Source organism: Thamnophis elegans, chromosome Z, assembly GCF_009769535.1.
Source record: "Thamnophis elegans isolate rThaEle1 chromosome Z, rThaEle1.pri, whole genome shotgun sequence".
NCBI classification, from domain to species: domain Eukaryota; kingdom Metazoa; phylum Chordata; class Lepidosauria; order Squamata; family Colubridae; genus Thamnophis; species Thamnophis elegans.
In genome coordinates, this window is record NC_045558.1 from 22,005,472 (window position 1) to 22,019,580 (window position 14,109).

The window sequence follows — 14,109 nt, forward strand, 5'->3', positions numbered from 1 at the left end:
AACTTGATTCTATCCTTCTGTTTATGCAGCCTAGAACTGTGTTGGCTTTTTTGACAGCTGCTGCACACTACTGGCTCATATTTAAATGGTTGTCCACTAGGACTCCAAGATCCCTCTCACAGTATAAAGAGTCTTAACATTTAAGTCATGGGGGAAATTTAAGGAATTAAAGAATTTATGCATGAATTACAGGAAAATTTTGAGAATCCTTCTGGCTTCCATGTAGAAATGGAAATCAAGATTTCTTTGGCTATTTCCTTTGTGCATCCTCACATAAACTTTCTTTAGAGGCTTTTGCCATCATATCGAGGAAATAAAAGAATTTCCTTTTCAGCCTTGTCACCACTTGTACTCATCCACATCACAGCCATGATTGATAGTAGCAATTTTCTATTTGGTGGCATGATAATACCTTCTTCTTATCCCATGAGTGAAACAATCATCCTTAGGAGTACTTAAATTTTAAAATAATATATTACACTTTAAATCATTACCATCCCAGCTCAGGTTCAAGGTGTATGAAATCTGTAATGCTTTGTTAGCCATAATCTCAAGAGGCAAGGTCAGCTAAGGAAGCTTATAGGACTGCTTGGGCACGAGCCCACTCCCAGCCCTAATCTGTTCATTAACCAGCCCTTGCCACAGCTACTTCCCTTATAGGTTTTGCCCTTTTCACTAGTATTATGTTCTTTTCATGCTTGTCACTGTTCCTCACTCTTACCTTTCACACCAACTTTTCTTCAGCTTTCTAGAAGTTGGAACAAAGAAGAGCACTGCCAGTATTTCATTTTTATAAGAGAGGATGGGAGTTAATTTGTTTTCATATGTCCCTTACAATCACTGTTCCACTCTCCTCTCAAAAATAAGAGCGTGGTCAGTTTCAATTCGTCAATTTCAGTTCTTTGGCAATATAACTTCTAGCCAATTCTATAGTTCCAACGAGCCTTGTGTCCTCTTTTCTGTTACTATTTCTGCGCTGGCATTGTTCCGTATTTTATATTATTCACTATTATTTTAAACTTGGGAGATGATCTAATGAGATAGGAGGAGTAGACAAGGATAAGATGCAGAAGAAAAGCAAAGTTCCAATCAGAATCTCTGTTTTCTCTGCTAGCTGGTGAAAGGGGAGAACAACAAAACCAGAGGAAAAAACAATCATCTTTCTTACAATGAATAGCACAACCCCCAATAGGAACAACACCACTTGATAATGATTTAGAGAGGGGCTGTAGAAGCAGAATATGAGTTGACAGTGCTGCCATTGTTCGACTCCTGGATGGGTGGAAAGTAATAGAGGAAGACCTTTCATCTTCCTTCTTTTCCACTCTGTAATAAACTTGCATGGAACAAAGAAAGACAAGTAGGGTCTCCTGTGGCATGAAAATCTGCATATTACAGGTAGTCTTCAACTTACAACAGTTCATTTAATGACCATTCAAAGTTACAATGACAGTGAAAAAAGTAACATGACTTTCCTTCACAGTTATGACCTTTGCAGCGTCCCCATGATTATGTAATCAAAATTCAAATGTTTGGCAACTGGTTCATATTTATGATGGTGACAGTGTCCCAAGGTTATGGGATCACCTTTTGCAACCTTCTGATGAGTAAAGTCAATGGGGAAGCCAGATTCACTTAACAACTGAGTTACTATCTTATCAACTGCAGTGATTCACCTAAAAACTGTGGCAAGAAAGGTCGTAAAATGGGACAAAACTCACTTAACAAATGTCTCAGAAAGACATTCAACTGTGGTTGTAAATAGAGGATTACCTGTATTAAAACTTTTTTTAAAAAAAGTTAACCTGTACTCTAAAAGAAAACAATCCATAACTATGCATTTTTTCCCATTAGATTGGTTCATTAAAAATCCTGAAGGAAATTAGTCAAAATGCTCAGATAAGACGTACAATTGCTGATCTTGGAGGACTGCAGATCATGGTTAATATACTTGATTCTCTAGATCAAGATTTGAAGTGTTTGGCTGCTGAAACAATAGCTAATGTAGCTAGGTTCAAACGAGCCCGAAGAACAGTCCGTCAATATGGTGGAATCAAGAGACTGGTAAATTGCTTTTATACTCATATAAGTTTTGCTAATCAGATTTCATCTTAATTGTGTCTTTTTTCATCTAACAGTAATGTGGAATTAAATGTACACCAATGTGGTCAAATAATTTCCTTTTCCATGTGACAGAAAAGTCACTGCTTTTTTTAAAACGGACACCTCATGTTATCATTCTGCTGAACATCTAATGCCACAGCACTGTATTATGTCTAAAGATACTTACACATGTGGTAGGCTGCAATACTATTATCCTTCTCATCTATTGCCTTCTACTATTGGTATCTTATGATTATATTATTTTGTTGTTGGTATGTAAACCCAAATCCTTATGCACTGGAGACAAATTCTTAGTGTGTCCAATCACACTTAGCCAATAAAGAATATTCTATTCTATTCCATTCTATTCCATTCTGCACCACACCACTCCACCCCATAACCTCCTATACTCTACCCTATAGCAGATATTAGCAGAGCTGTGGTGGCATTGTGATTAGAATGCAGTATTGCAGGCTACTTCTGCAACTGCCAGTTTGGTTCAAGATTGACTAAAACTTCCAGCCTTCCAAGGTCAGTAAAATGAGGAGCCAAATTATTGGGGGCTATATGCTGACTCAGTAAACAGCTTAGAGGGGGCTGTAAAGCAGAATATAACTATAAGTGTTATTGCTATTGCTATGTTTGTGTAGCCTTCCTTTAAAAGAAAATGAACAATTCCCAATCACAACAACAATTATTTTTTAAATGAACAATAACAGAAGCATCTCTCTGAAATTCTAAATATTCTGTTTAAACTGACAAGATCATAATAGCATTTCAGATTACATATATCTCCTGAAATAAAGATAGTTTTGCTTACATTCTAAACCAACTGAAAAGTGTTTTAGCAGGCATTCCTTCCAGCAGTTTGGAATAACTGATTAAAAGCTTACTAAATATACTTCTCACTTAACTGGGAGATGCAGGAGGGTTTTTCACGATTATATAAATGGAAACATTCCCAAACTTACCCATTTTTTTATAGTTCGAGTAGTAAGAGAATCCAGGGGTAAACCGCTTTTTTGTGGCATTGAAGAGTTCTCTCTGTTTTACCACAACTGCTGAAAATCACCAGGGCATTACTTGCTATTTTGAAGCAGAATACAAACAAAAACTCTAAAATAGACCAAAGATATATTTTTTTAAACCCAACAACCCTACAACTCAACAAAAAGTATAAATTTCTGATTTTAATCCATGTGTGACATATACCAAAAAAATTGCATCTTTGACCCATTCACAGTGTCGCTTTGTCTTTCCTCAAAATCTCACTTGGGAAGTGTCCTCCCCCTGCTCTACCAGAAAGTTTGGTCTCTACAACCAAAAACCTGTAGGCAGCAAGAGCTAAAACAGGAGTAAGATATTTCCTTTCATTTCTAGAACAAGGAGTAATGGTATCTTTCAGCACCAGGATGGCATATTTGATCAGTGCACATCATCATTTCTTGCCAGGTTGGGTTGTTAGACTGTTCTGCAAGTCTCAATCAGCTTCAGGGAAAGGAAATTGAAGTAGCACGCTGTGGTGCTTTGGCACTATGGAGCTGCAGCAAGAGTTCTAGGAATAAAGAAGCAATCCGTAAAGCTGGAGGCATCCCCCTGCTGGCTCAGTTACTGAAGTCTCCTCATTCAAATATGTTAATACCTGTAGTAGGAACTTTGCAAGAGTGTGCCTCTGAGGTAAGCAACATCTCTACACCTGCAAAATTAAATGACTATCTTTCGGAGACCAAATAGAAATCAAAAATAGACAATGACTTTGAATTTCAGGTGCATATGAAACAATATTCTGCCTGTCTATCCATTCACCCATCTATATACTAACCAATCAAAGTGATATAATTGACTACAACATAAGGTAGTTTCAGTGAACTACTATAATTATATTCCATTATATTTTAATTCTTTAAATTAATACAAATTATGGTATTTACCTGAAAGGAATATGAGTTATCATTTCCAAATAATTACAAATAGAAAAAATTGATTTGTATGTTTGTGTGTGTGTGCATGCAGGGCTGGGGGATGTAGCAGTCACTCTTAGGTGACAAGCTAATCAGTCAATTCGTATGGCAACCAACAGATTCACACTTAGTTGATTAAAAAGAAGTGGACCCTGCAGTTGTGGGAAAATGCTGGAAGGGAAAAGATCACTATCGCAAAGATCTTATCTCCAGATTTTGTAATTATTCCCTTTCTATCTGAGCAATAACAAAATATTTATATACCAATATAGGTGCAAGTGGAAGATCATGTAGTTTTGAAATTGGGTTGTCTTATTTTATAATTATTAATTGTATCAATTTTTTTGCCCAGTACTGCTTTTTTTTAAAGAGAAGTTTCTGACTAATGTATCCAGATAGTCTTCGGCTTAGAACAGTTCATTTAGTATTCAAAGTTACAACGGCACTGAAAAGAGTGACTTATGACCATTGTTTACAGTTATGACCTTTCCAGCATCCTCATGATCATGTGATCAAAATTCAGATGCTTGGCAATTGGTTCTTATTTATGACTGTTGCTGTGTCCCAGGGTTATGTGATCACCTTTTGCGACCTTCTGACATGCAAGTCAATGGAGAAGCTGGATATACTTAACAACCAGGCTACTAATTTACTAACTGCAGTGGTTCTCTTAACAACTCTTGGAAGAAAAGCCATAAAATGGGCAAAATTCACTTCACAAATATCTCACTTAACAACAGAAATTGTGGCCTCAGTTGTGGTCATAAGTTGATGACTACCTGTATTAAACATTCTTATACACAGTTATATAGTAGGAAGACCAGAGTTGGGTTGCTCCTGGTTCGGCCTGGTTCAACCTGGTAGTGGTAGCAACGGGAGAATCCGCCCACTCACTTGGGCGCCTCTTTGCATACACAGAAGCGTTAGGAAAGAGAGAGAGCGCATGAGTGAGCCGGTAGTAAAACTGGTACAAACCCAACACTGAGGGAGACAGATAGACATATAAACTCCCTATTGGTTTTGACAGAAATTGTCAACCTTAACTCACAAGAAAACTTTGGAACTTTGCAATATAGAGGAATATTTGCTGTTTTATAATCTTCTCTTGTTGATTTTCATTGTTGGAGGGGAGGGGAAATGGCAGAGACAAAAAAAGCATTTAACTTCGTCCACATTGATAATTTATTTTCTGAAGGTCTTTTCAAACCCCTTTTTAATGGGTGTTTATTTGTAGCCCAGCTACAGACTAGCAATCAAACATGAGAAAATGATTGAAAATCTTGTGAAAAATCTGAACAGTGACAAGGAAGAGTTGCAAATGCATTGTGCCAGTGCAATCTTTAAGGTAAGCATTCATCTTCTGAGACAAAAAAGGTTCTCTGCACACTATTTCTCTTTGAAAAAAATAATGGGCAAACTGGATAATTATCTAAGAAAAAAATGGTGTGACTACTTCAACTGTTCTTTATCACAAAAACTGATAGTTACAAATCCTCTAGCATAAGTATAGCCTTATATTTACAAAGTTCCTGTTGGACTACAGTTTTCTAAGAGTGTTCTAAAAGTGCTTAATTTGTCAGGATCATCCCCATGAAGTTGCATAGAGGGCTCTATACCTGCAATGGAAAATGCAGTCTTGAATAACTTTGTTTACCATCCTCTATCAGCTCTGAATGGGGACACGGGGCTCAGTGGCTAAGACACTGAGCTTGTCGATCAGAAAGGTCAGCAGTTCAGCGATTTGAATCCCTAGCACCACGAAATGGAGTGAGTTTCCATTACTTGCCGCAGCTTCTGCCAACCTAGCTGTTCGAAAGCATGTAAAAATGCAAGTAGAAAAATAGAGATCATCTTTGGTGGGAAGGTAACAGCGTTCTGTGCACCTCTGGCATTTAGTCATGCTGTCCACATGACCATGGAGATGTCCTCGGACAGTGCTGGCTCTTTGGCTTTGAAATAGAGATGAATATCGCCCCCTAGAGTCGAGAACGACTAGCACATATGTGTGAGGGGAAGCTTTACCTTTACAGTTCTGATGAATCCAACTCTGACACCATGAAACTTTCAAAGGAAAATGATAATAAAAGCTTTAGATCCAAAGGAAAAATATCCCTTTAACTTGGATAGTATTATCTCCAAACCCACCCCCACAAATTAACAATTTAAAAAGGGTGGTTATTATTCTTGCTACGTCATTCTATAGTTATTACTATTGCTTTGTAAATACCTTGCCGTGTTTTTCCTACTTATCTCCATTCATATGCTTGCTTCTTATTTATTTATTTATGAAATATATATGGCTACCATTTCCTATTGGAAAATTGGGATTTTGAACAAAAATAAAAACACCATAGACACACAGAGAGTTTTAAATCATTAAAGGAAAAAAGATAATACTGAGGCCCCAATGAAACTATATCCATGGGTCAACCATATCATGCCAGACTCATCAACATCCTGGCTCCAGTATCTGGAGGAAAAACCATTGTTTTTCTGAAGGCCAGTAATGTCAGGCCATCCATATTTCTTGATTAAAACTGTACTTGCCAATGTTAATTTTGAGACTTTTCACTGGAGTGATGAAGAAATGGGCTTGGGATCTATTTATTTTAATAGGATTTAAGCCTATACTGTTTCTTTGCATCCTCCTAATTTAATTTAGGAATCTAAATATTGCTTCTAGGATTTTTAAATTTAGTTCATTTAAATCGTAGTGCTGTCTCTAAACAGAACAGAGTAGGGGTTGGTCTGGATTTAAAACGTATTTTCAATGTATCTTTGTATTTATATTTTCTTTTGTTTGTTTGTTTTTACATAGTGTGCTGAAGATCAAGAGACTCGTGACCTCGTTAGGCAACATGGAGGCCTGAAACCTCTTGCTACTTTAGTTGCTAATTCTGGAAATAAAGAACTTCTGGCAGCAGTGACAGGAGCAATCTGGAAATGTGCAATCAGCAAAGAAAATGTGACAAAGTACTTGCAATATTTGTTGCCTTAAATATATACAGTATATTGTAGTTAGCACCTCCTGCTTATAACCAACCATAAGAATTTAGAAACTATTAAGACTTAATTGTTATGTGTGAATAACGTCTGGAATATTTAGGTGTTCTGTGAACGCTTTAGAAGAGGCTCTATCTAACTGTCATACTGAAACTTAAAACATGATGAAATATTTATTGGATTAGTTGGCAATCTAATAATGCATGTTTAAGCCAACATTTACTTCTCTAGAATACCTGTAGTTATCATCGACTCTATTCTCTATCTTAATGTCAAACTAGAGATATTGGACAAAAAATTAGTTTTTGTGGCATGTTGGGTAAGGATAATGGGAAACACAGTCTAATCCATTTTGCAGATCACTAAATTGAGGAAGGATATAAGAGCTAGTGGTATCTGCAAGCAATGACAGGTCTGCTTTTTATGCATTTATGTGCAGTATTGCGATACAAATATGAAAGAGTGGAATTTGTGCCATGGGGCATGATGGACAGTTTGGCATCATAATAGATAGAAACAGATGTGCCTGGAAGTTAGAGAATTACAAGTTGTGATGTTAAAGCAAGCAGCAAACCCTTGTAAAATAAGCCATATCAGAAGTAATTATGGCAGTAATGTCAAGATTTGGCTGAAATCAGTTTGTGTATATATGTATTGCCAGATTCAAATCTGTTTAGCAATCTTGAATTCCATGATTCCTAATTATAAGACATAGTCATGATTCAGAATTATAAAATTCTGGAAAATACAGAAAGTACAAAACCTACTAAATTTATTTATTTATAAACTTAATTCCTATTGTATTGTAGAATGATAATAGTTCATCTACCATTAAACCATCCAAAATATGAGACAGGGATAATGAAATACAAATTCTTTGAATTTAATTATACTTTGAGTAAGTCTGTTGACAAATATTATACTTATATTTAGTCATGAAACTTTGATTCTTAGATTCCGGGAATACAAAGCCATAGAAGCTTTGGTTGGCTTGCTAACAGATCAGCCAGAAGAAGTTCTTATAAATGTGGTAGGTGCCCTTGGTGAATGTTGTCAGGAACAAGCCAATCGGACCATTATCCGTAGATGTGGTGGAATCCCATCTCTTGTTGCCTTACTCACTGGAACCAATCAAGCTCTTCTTGTGAATGTGACTAAAGCCGTGGGATCTTGCGCAGTTGAACCAGAAAATATGTCGTAAGTTTTTCTCTTTAGTATATATTATATGCACATTACCATAGATTTCACAATTAAAATTAATGCTATGAAAGTCATGTCATAAATAAAAATTACACTTAGCAAATATTTAGTATATTTGAAATAAAGGATTTCAGATAAATAATGTTTGAAATATTTCAATAACTAAAATATTAAAATTAAACTATAAATTAAGTTGCATAATATTTTTGAGCCTCCTTTTTCTGTATTCATTGATGATTTTATGGTGGGCTGAATATGAAATTATCTTTCTTGCTTTGAATATGGTATTAGCAGAATGCAGTCATTGGAATTTTAAATCAGGATTATTACTTATATGGGAGCATCAAATGCCACAGGTTGATAATGCCATCATGTTGTTTCAAAGTCTTTTCTAAAATGACATTCTAAGGAATAACTGCTTCTGGTTTCAGAAACATTACTAGAGCTGTAGGATTTTGCACAGTTTTTTGGATTTTGAACTTTTATGTTAAATATTACTTAATATAGGGGTTGATACTTTGTAGTCTTAAGATCACAAAGAGACCTGGATATAATGCAGTTAATTTCAGAAGCTTTTTATAAGAGTGTTTTCCAATATTGCTGTAACCAGTCTATCCCTCTTTTGGAGTCTTCTCTAAGGGGGCAAAAGATAATCAAAATAAGTTATCTTTGACAGTGTTTTGTGTATGCAAGAGAGAATGAGAATGTAGATGGTCATCTTACCAATTCTGGATCATGGTGGCTTTTCAGCTCCACCATATTTATATGTGTTGTGATGGAATGAAGCCACAATGACCTAAAACAGGTTGTGTGTCCTTTCCTTAATAAAATCCTAAAAACTACCGTAAATACGTTGCTTTTAAAGGAAAGATTTGGACAGGTCAATAATGCTCTATTTTATATTCTGTTTTATTTTATGATATTAATATGAGATCATTTCAATTATAGTGATATCAAGTCTCAATTTTAAAAATACTGAGTAGCTCATACTATTTTTCAAAACTCTATATTCTTTGTATTCAGTTAGAAGAATGGGATCATTCTGGTAATACGTATTTCAAAATACCACATAACTATTTAGAAATAACTATATAGCAACTTCCAAAGTTTAAATAGTTTAAGGCTGATAAGCACATTAATGATGCTACGCTTTTCTCCTGAGGCAGACCATCAGGCTCATTTAGAACAATTTCACTTCTGAAGTTTGAGGTATAAAGTTGGATTTCTGGATGGGATTCCAGGTTCTTCTGAGTACAAACTGTATTCTTCACCAACAAATTGTCATTCCTTCTTTGATAATATCTAAATCCTAACTCCCCAAAACAATTTATATTTCTTTCAAGATGCTTTAGGACAAAATATGTTTTTCCTGCTTCTGGCCTTCTAGCCTTTTAAAAATCTTTCACATAGTTGGCATTATAAGAGTTTTCCTGAGGTATTTAAACATTTAGTAGCTATGCATGGAAACTAAAAAAATATCAAACCACATTTTCTTTTTTTTTCTTCCCACATTGCACTCTTCTGCATAAACCAAGTTATTCGTTTTTGACTTTTATAATGTAAAACTTAGATCTGAGATTTAAGCATTTCCCTTTTGGATAAATGTTTCATTAAAAGCTTCAAGTAATATTTTGCTTTATGTGGAAAGTCTTGACAAGGGCATGCAATAGTATAGCTCTTTGCTTCTATACAACCAAGATCAAATGAATATAGCCCTTGTTTCCTCCCACTGTTTTATTTTGCCTCACTTGCTTTTCTTAGTGCAGTGATTTAATTTTCTTGAAAGCACCATTTGTTTTCATGCTTTGGCTGTCACCCAGTGGCAAGATAGGGCAGAAATGTAAATATGGCATAGAATGAATGAAGAAAGTTCAATGGAAGAAAGATATGCATATAATTAATCATTATTATATTATATCTTATAAATAATGGTTAGCTCACATGTAATTTTTGTATTAAGTGAATGCTAGTGATAGGGTCATAAACTGACAATGGAATCCAAACAACATATTCTAGAGCAATAGCAATAACACGCTGCTTGGAGGCTACTGCTTTTGTCCCCAGTTTTGTACTAGAATAGACAACCCATGACCTGCTTGGTTATAATTTTAGAAATATTTTCTTACCCAGTTCCTCAATATCTTCAACAATGGCAGTGCTTCTAATGTACTGCTTTCACTAAAAAAGTTCTTAAAGATTCTGAAAGATATTCAGACATGTATTGATCTTAAAAATAGCTCATGTTGAACTGTATAGGATAGTGCTTCAGGAGTTGATTCCAAAATTTTTAAATGATACTTTGAATTATATCATAAAATGGTTATGATAAGTTTAATGTCCTGCAATGTTTTATAAAATTTGCAGTATTACAATTCGTTGGGAGTCCTGGATTTTGGATGCATTCTGTAAGCCCATTTGAGGTAGTCAAAAACATTTTGCCCCCTGATGTACTGTTTGCCCAGGTAAAGGTTATAGGCATAAGAATTTAGTGAATAAAAAGAATATCAAAGCATGATGGTAAATCCAAATAAATACCTAAAATTGTGGTCTGAATGGTGGTAAATCCAGGTAAATACCTAAAATTGTGGTCTGAATGGTGGTGAATCCAAATAAATACCTAAAACTATGATCTGAAAGATATCACTTTATTTAAGCGAAAGGAAAGGAACTGTTGATCATTTGAGTGGAATCAAATTATTCTTGAATTAAAGTATGCATCACTCCTTAGTTTATTTTGTTTTTCCAATTTAATTCTTCAATGCAAGAACATTGCTTAATGCTACCTCCTCCTCCCATCCACCTCTAATGGTAGCTGAAACTTTAAGCAAAAGGAACAGCAAAGAACATACAAAGGAGAATATTCAAACATCCTTCTAAGTATAGTTTGTGTCATCAAGAGGAAATGGGTTAGCTATGTTTATCATGTTCTCAGAGGCCATACTCCAGATTCTCTCTCATGCTGTGATGTAGCAAATGGTTATCAAGGAATAGGTCTTCTTGGTGGTATTCCTTCAGTTTGAAATGGCTTCCCAAAGGGTGCGTCTGGCTCTTCATTATCCTTCTGGTTGAAGGCAAATATATTTTATCTCATGCTGCTAATATATTAAGTTTTATTACTATTCTGACACAAGGGATTTTTTTATAATCAGTCTGTGTCTAGGTATGTTGTGTTAACATATGGTTAATATGCAACAACAACAATAACAATAATAATATATTATATAATAAAATATATTTAATAATAATAACAACAACAGCAGCAGCAGCTTATATCCTCCGACATTACCTTAATAGTTCGGTCCTTGGTTAGGACTCGAGCTGTTGAGCTCCCAATCAGCCCCAAAGGCTGTGAATCTCACCAAAAATTTAACAACAACGACGACAACAACAATAATAATAATAATAATATGGCTTAGAGAAATGTACTACAACAGCAATAAATCAGGGTAAAATCACGAACAGCAATGGAATTGAAATGATGAATGGCCAAATCATCAGTCACCATCAGATGAAGCACTCAACTATCTGGGCATTTTACAGTTGGATAACACCACACATAGATAAATTAAATTTTTTATTAATAAAGAATACACCCGAAGAGTGAGAAAAGAAAAAAATGAATGGTGGAAACACCATCAAAGCAATCAATACCTGGGATCATTAACTGAGGACAAGCTGAACTAGGCAGTTTGAGCCACAAAACAAGAAATATAATGATTAGTTATATTGATTGATATGAATGGTGTGGTGACCTAGTGGTAAAGACTCACATTTGGAAGGTTGAGAGCTCAATCCTAGATAGTGGCATATGTTTCTTTCCTAGAGTACAAAGAAAAAAAGTATCTGCTACTAACTGCATGGCATCAGGAAGGGCATCTGGCCAGTAAATGCTCAGATCCATCCAGTCTCTCTGACTCTATACCAAATTAAGGGATTTTAGGGTTGTAAAAAAGGGAGTTATATTGATTGATATATCTGCCTTGCAGAAATGGAGGCAGAGGTTTACTTCAAATTAAACAGTCTGTCCAGAAGAAACACATGCGTTGGCTTTTACATAAAAACAGCCGAGAACAAGCATTGATTCAAAAATTGAAATTTATTAAATGTGCAGGAAACAAAATTTGAATTTCAAAATAAATGAATAAAGCCACAAATAGAATGCTGGCAAGGAAAAGTATTATGTGATCAATTTCTAAAAAAAATAAAGGGAAAGCAGATAAAGATGAAAATTGATAACAGCTTACAACTGGAACATTAAAAAAAAAAGAAACTGAAGACTTGATTTTGCCTGTTCAAACTATTCAAACTAATGCAATCAAGCTCAGAGCTGAAAAATAATCAAACGATTCAAGGTACAAATGTTGCAAAAAACCTAGAAGAAATATTGCATTATTTGCTTAGGCCATGCAAGAGGATCACAGAAAGTAATTATAAACCACAATATAATACAGCCACCAAAATTTAATGGAACATCTATAAAAATTATATTCCAGTAATGAAAAATTGGTGTAAACATAGAGTTGAAAAAGTATTCGGAAATGAGCAAGTTACAATATTGTGGGATTTTCAAATACAAAATGATAAAATCTTGGCTCATAACGACAAGCAATGGCATGACAAAGTAGCAACAAAAGTGCATTGGAAGACGTATAAGAAATGCCATTTGCCTGCAAGCAAGAACTGGTGGGATCATAAAATAGAAAAAGTCATACAAAATGAAAAAGCTACAGCCGAGCTGGCAGTTGAGTTCCCCAGACTTATGATACTGGGGGACTTCAATTTGCCTTCGCTCGGCGAACACTCTGATAGAGCACAGGAGTTCATGGCTTCCATGACAGTCATGGGCTTGACCCAAGTAATCCAGGGTCCGACTCACTCAGCGGGTCGCACACTCGACCTCGTATTTCTCTCGGAGCAGTGGAGTTGTGATCTTGGTTTGAGGGGTAGTGAGATCTTGCCCCTGTCATGGTCAGACCACTTCCTTCTGAGGCTCGACTTTCAGAGACCAATCCCCCACTGTAGGGAGGAGGAACCAATTAGGTGGTTCCACCCCAGGTGTCTTATGGATCCCCAGGGTTTCCAGATGGCACTTGGCGTTATGCCTGATACTCTCGCCCGCAGTCCGGTGGAGACCTTAGTTGCTACTTGGAACTCGGTAGCGTCTGATGCTCTCCACCGGATTGCGCCATTACGGCCGATCCGCGGCAGTGGATCCAGGAGGGCCCCTTGGTTTACCGAGGGCCTCCGGGAGATGAAGTGCCAAAAGAGATGCCTAGAGCGTCGCTGGAGGTCCAGTAAATCCGAGTCAGACCGAGCACTATTAAAAGCTTGCATCAGAGCATACTTCTTGGCAATACGGACAGCCAAGAACAACTATATTGCCGCTCTGATAGCGTCCGCTGAGTCACGCCCTGCCGCCTTGTTTAGGGTGACCCGCTCCCTCCTAAATGCGAGGGTTGGGGATAACCCCCTACAAGGTAGAGCAGAGGAATATGTCCAGTTCCTCGCAGACAAAGTTGCTCGGCTTTGGATGGACCTGGACTCCAATTTTGCAGAGCCAGCCGGGGTACCGGGGGAAGGTCTTGAACGACATCTCTGAACTGACTTTCAACCTGTTGCTCCTGATGAAGTGGACAAGGCCATGGGAGCGGTGAGTGCTGCCACGTGTGTACTGGACCCATGCCCCTCCTGGCTGGTCGCAAACAGCAAGGAGGTGACGCGGAGCTGGATCCAGGCGATGGTGAATGCTTCTCTTCAGGAGGGCTTCTTCCCACCGGCATTGAAGATAGCGGTGGTGAGACCCCCTCCTGAAGAAGCCATCGCTGGATCCAGCCAGTTTGAA

The 14,109-nt window shown here is 36.7% G+C and overlaps 1 protein-coding gene across 1 annotated transcript in view; it reads left to right on the plus strand.

Annotated features, from left to right (window-relative positions):
• ARMC4 (armadillo repeat containing 4) overlaps nt 1–14,109 on the plus strand; it is an 81,260-nt gene that overhangs the window by 31,172 nt on the left and 35,979 nt on the right. The window contains exons 11-15 of the mRNA XM_032238053.1: nt 1,855–2,064; nt 3,556–3,780; nt 5,299–5,409; nt 6,883–7,037; nt 8,022–8,264. Of these exons, the coding sequence (XP_032093944.1) occupies nt 1,855–2,064; nt 3,556–3,780; nt 5,299–5,409; nt 6,883–7,037; nt 8,022–8,264 (944 nt within the window). The remainder of the gene's footprint in view (nt 1–1,854; nt 2,065–3,555; nt 3,781–5,298; nt 5,410–6,882; nt 7,038–8,021; nt 8,265–14,109) is intronic.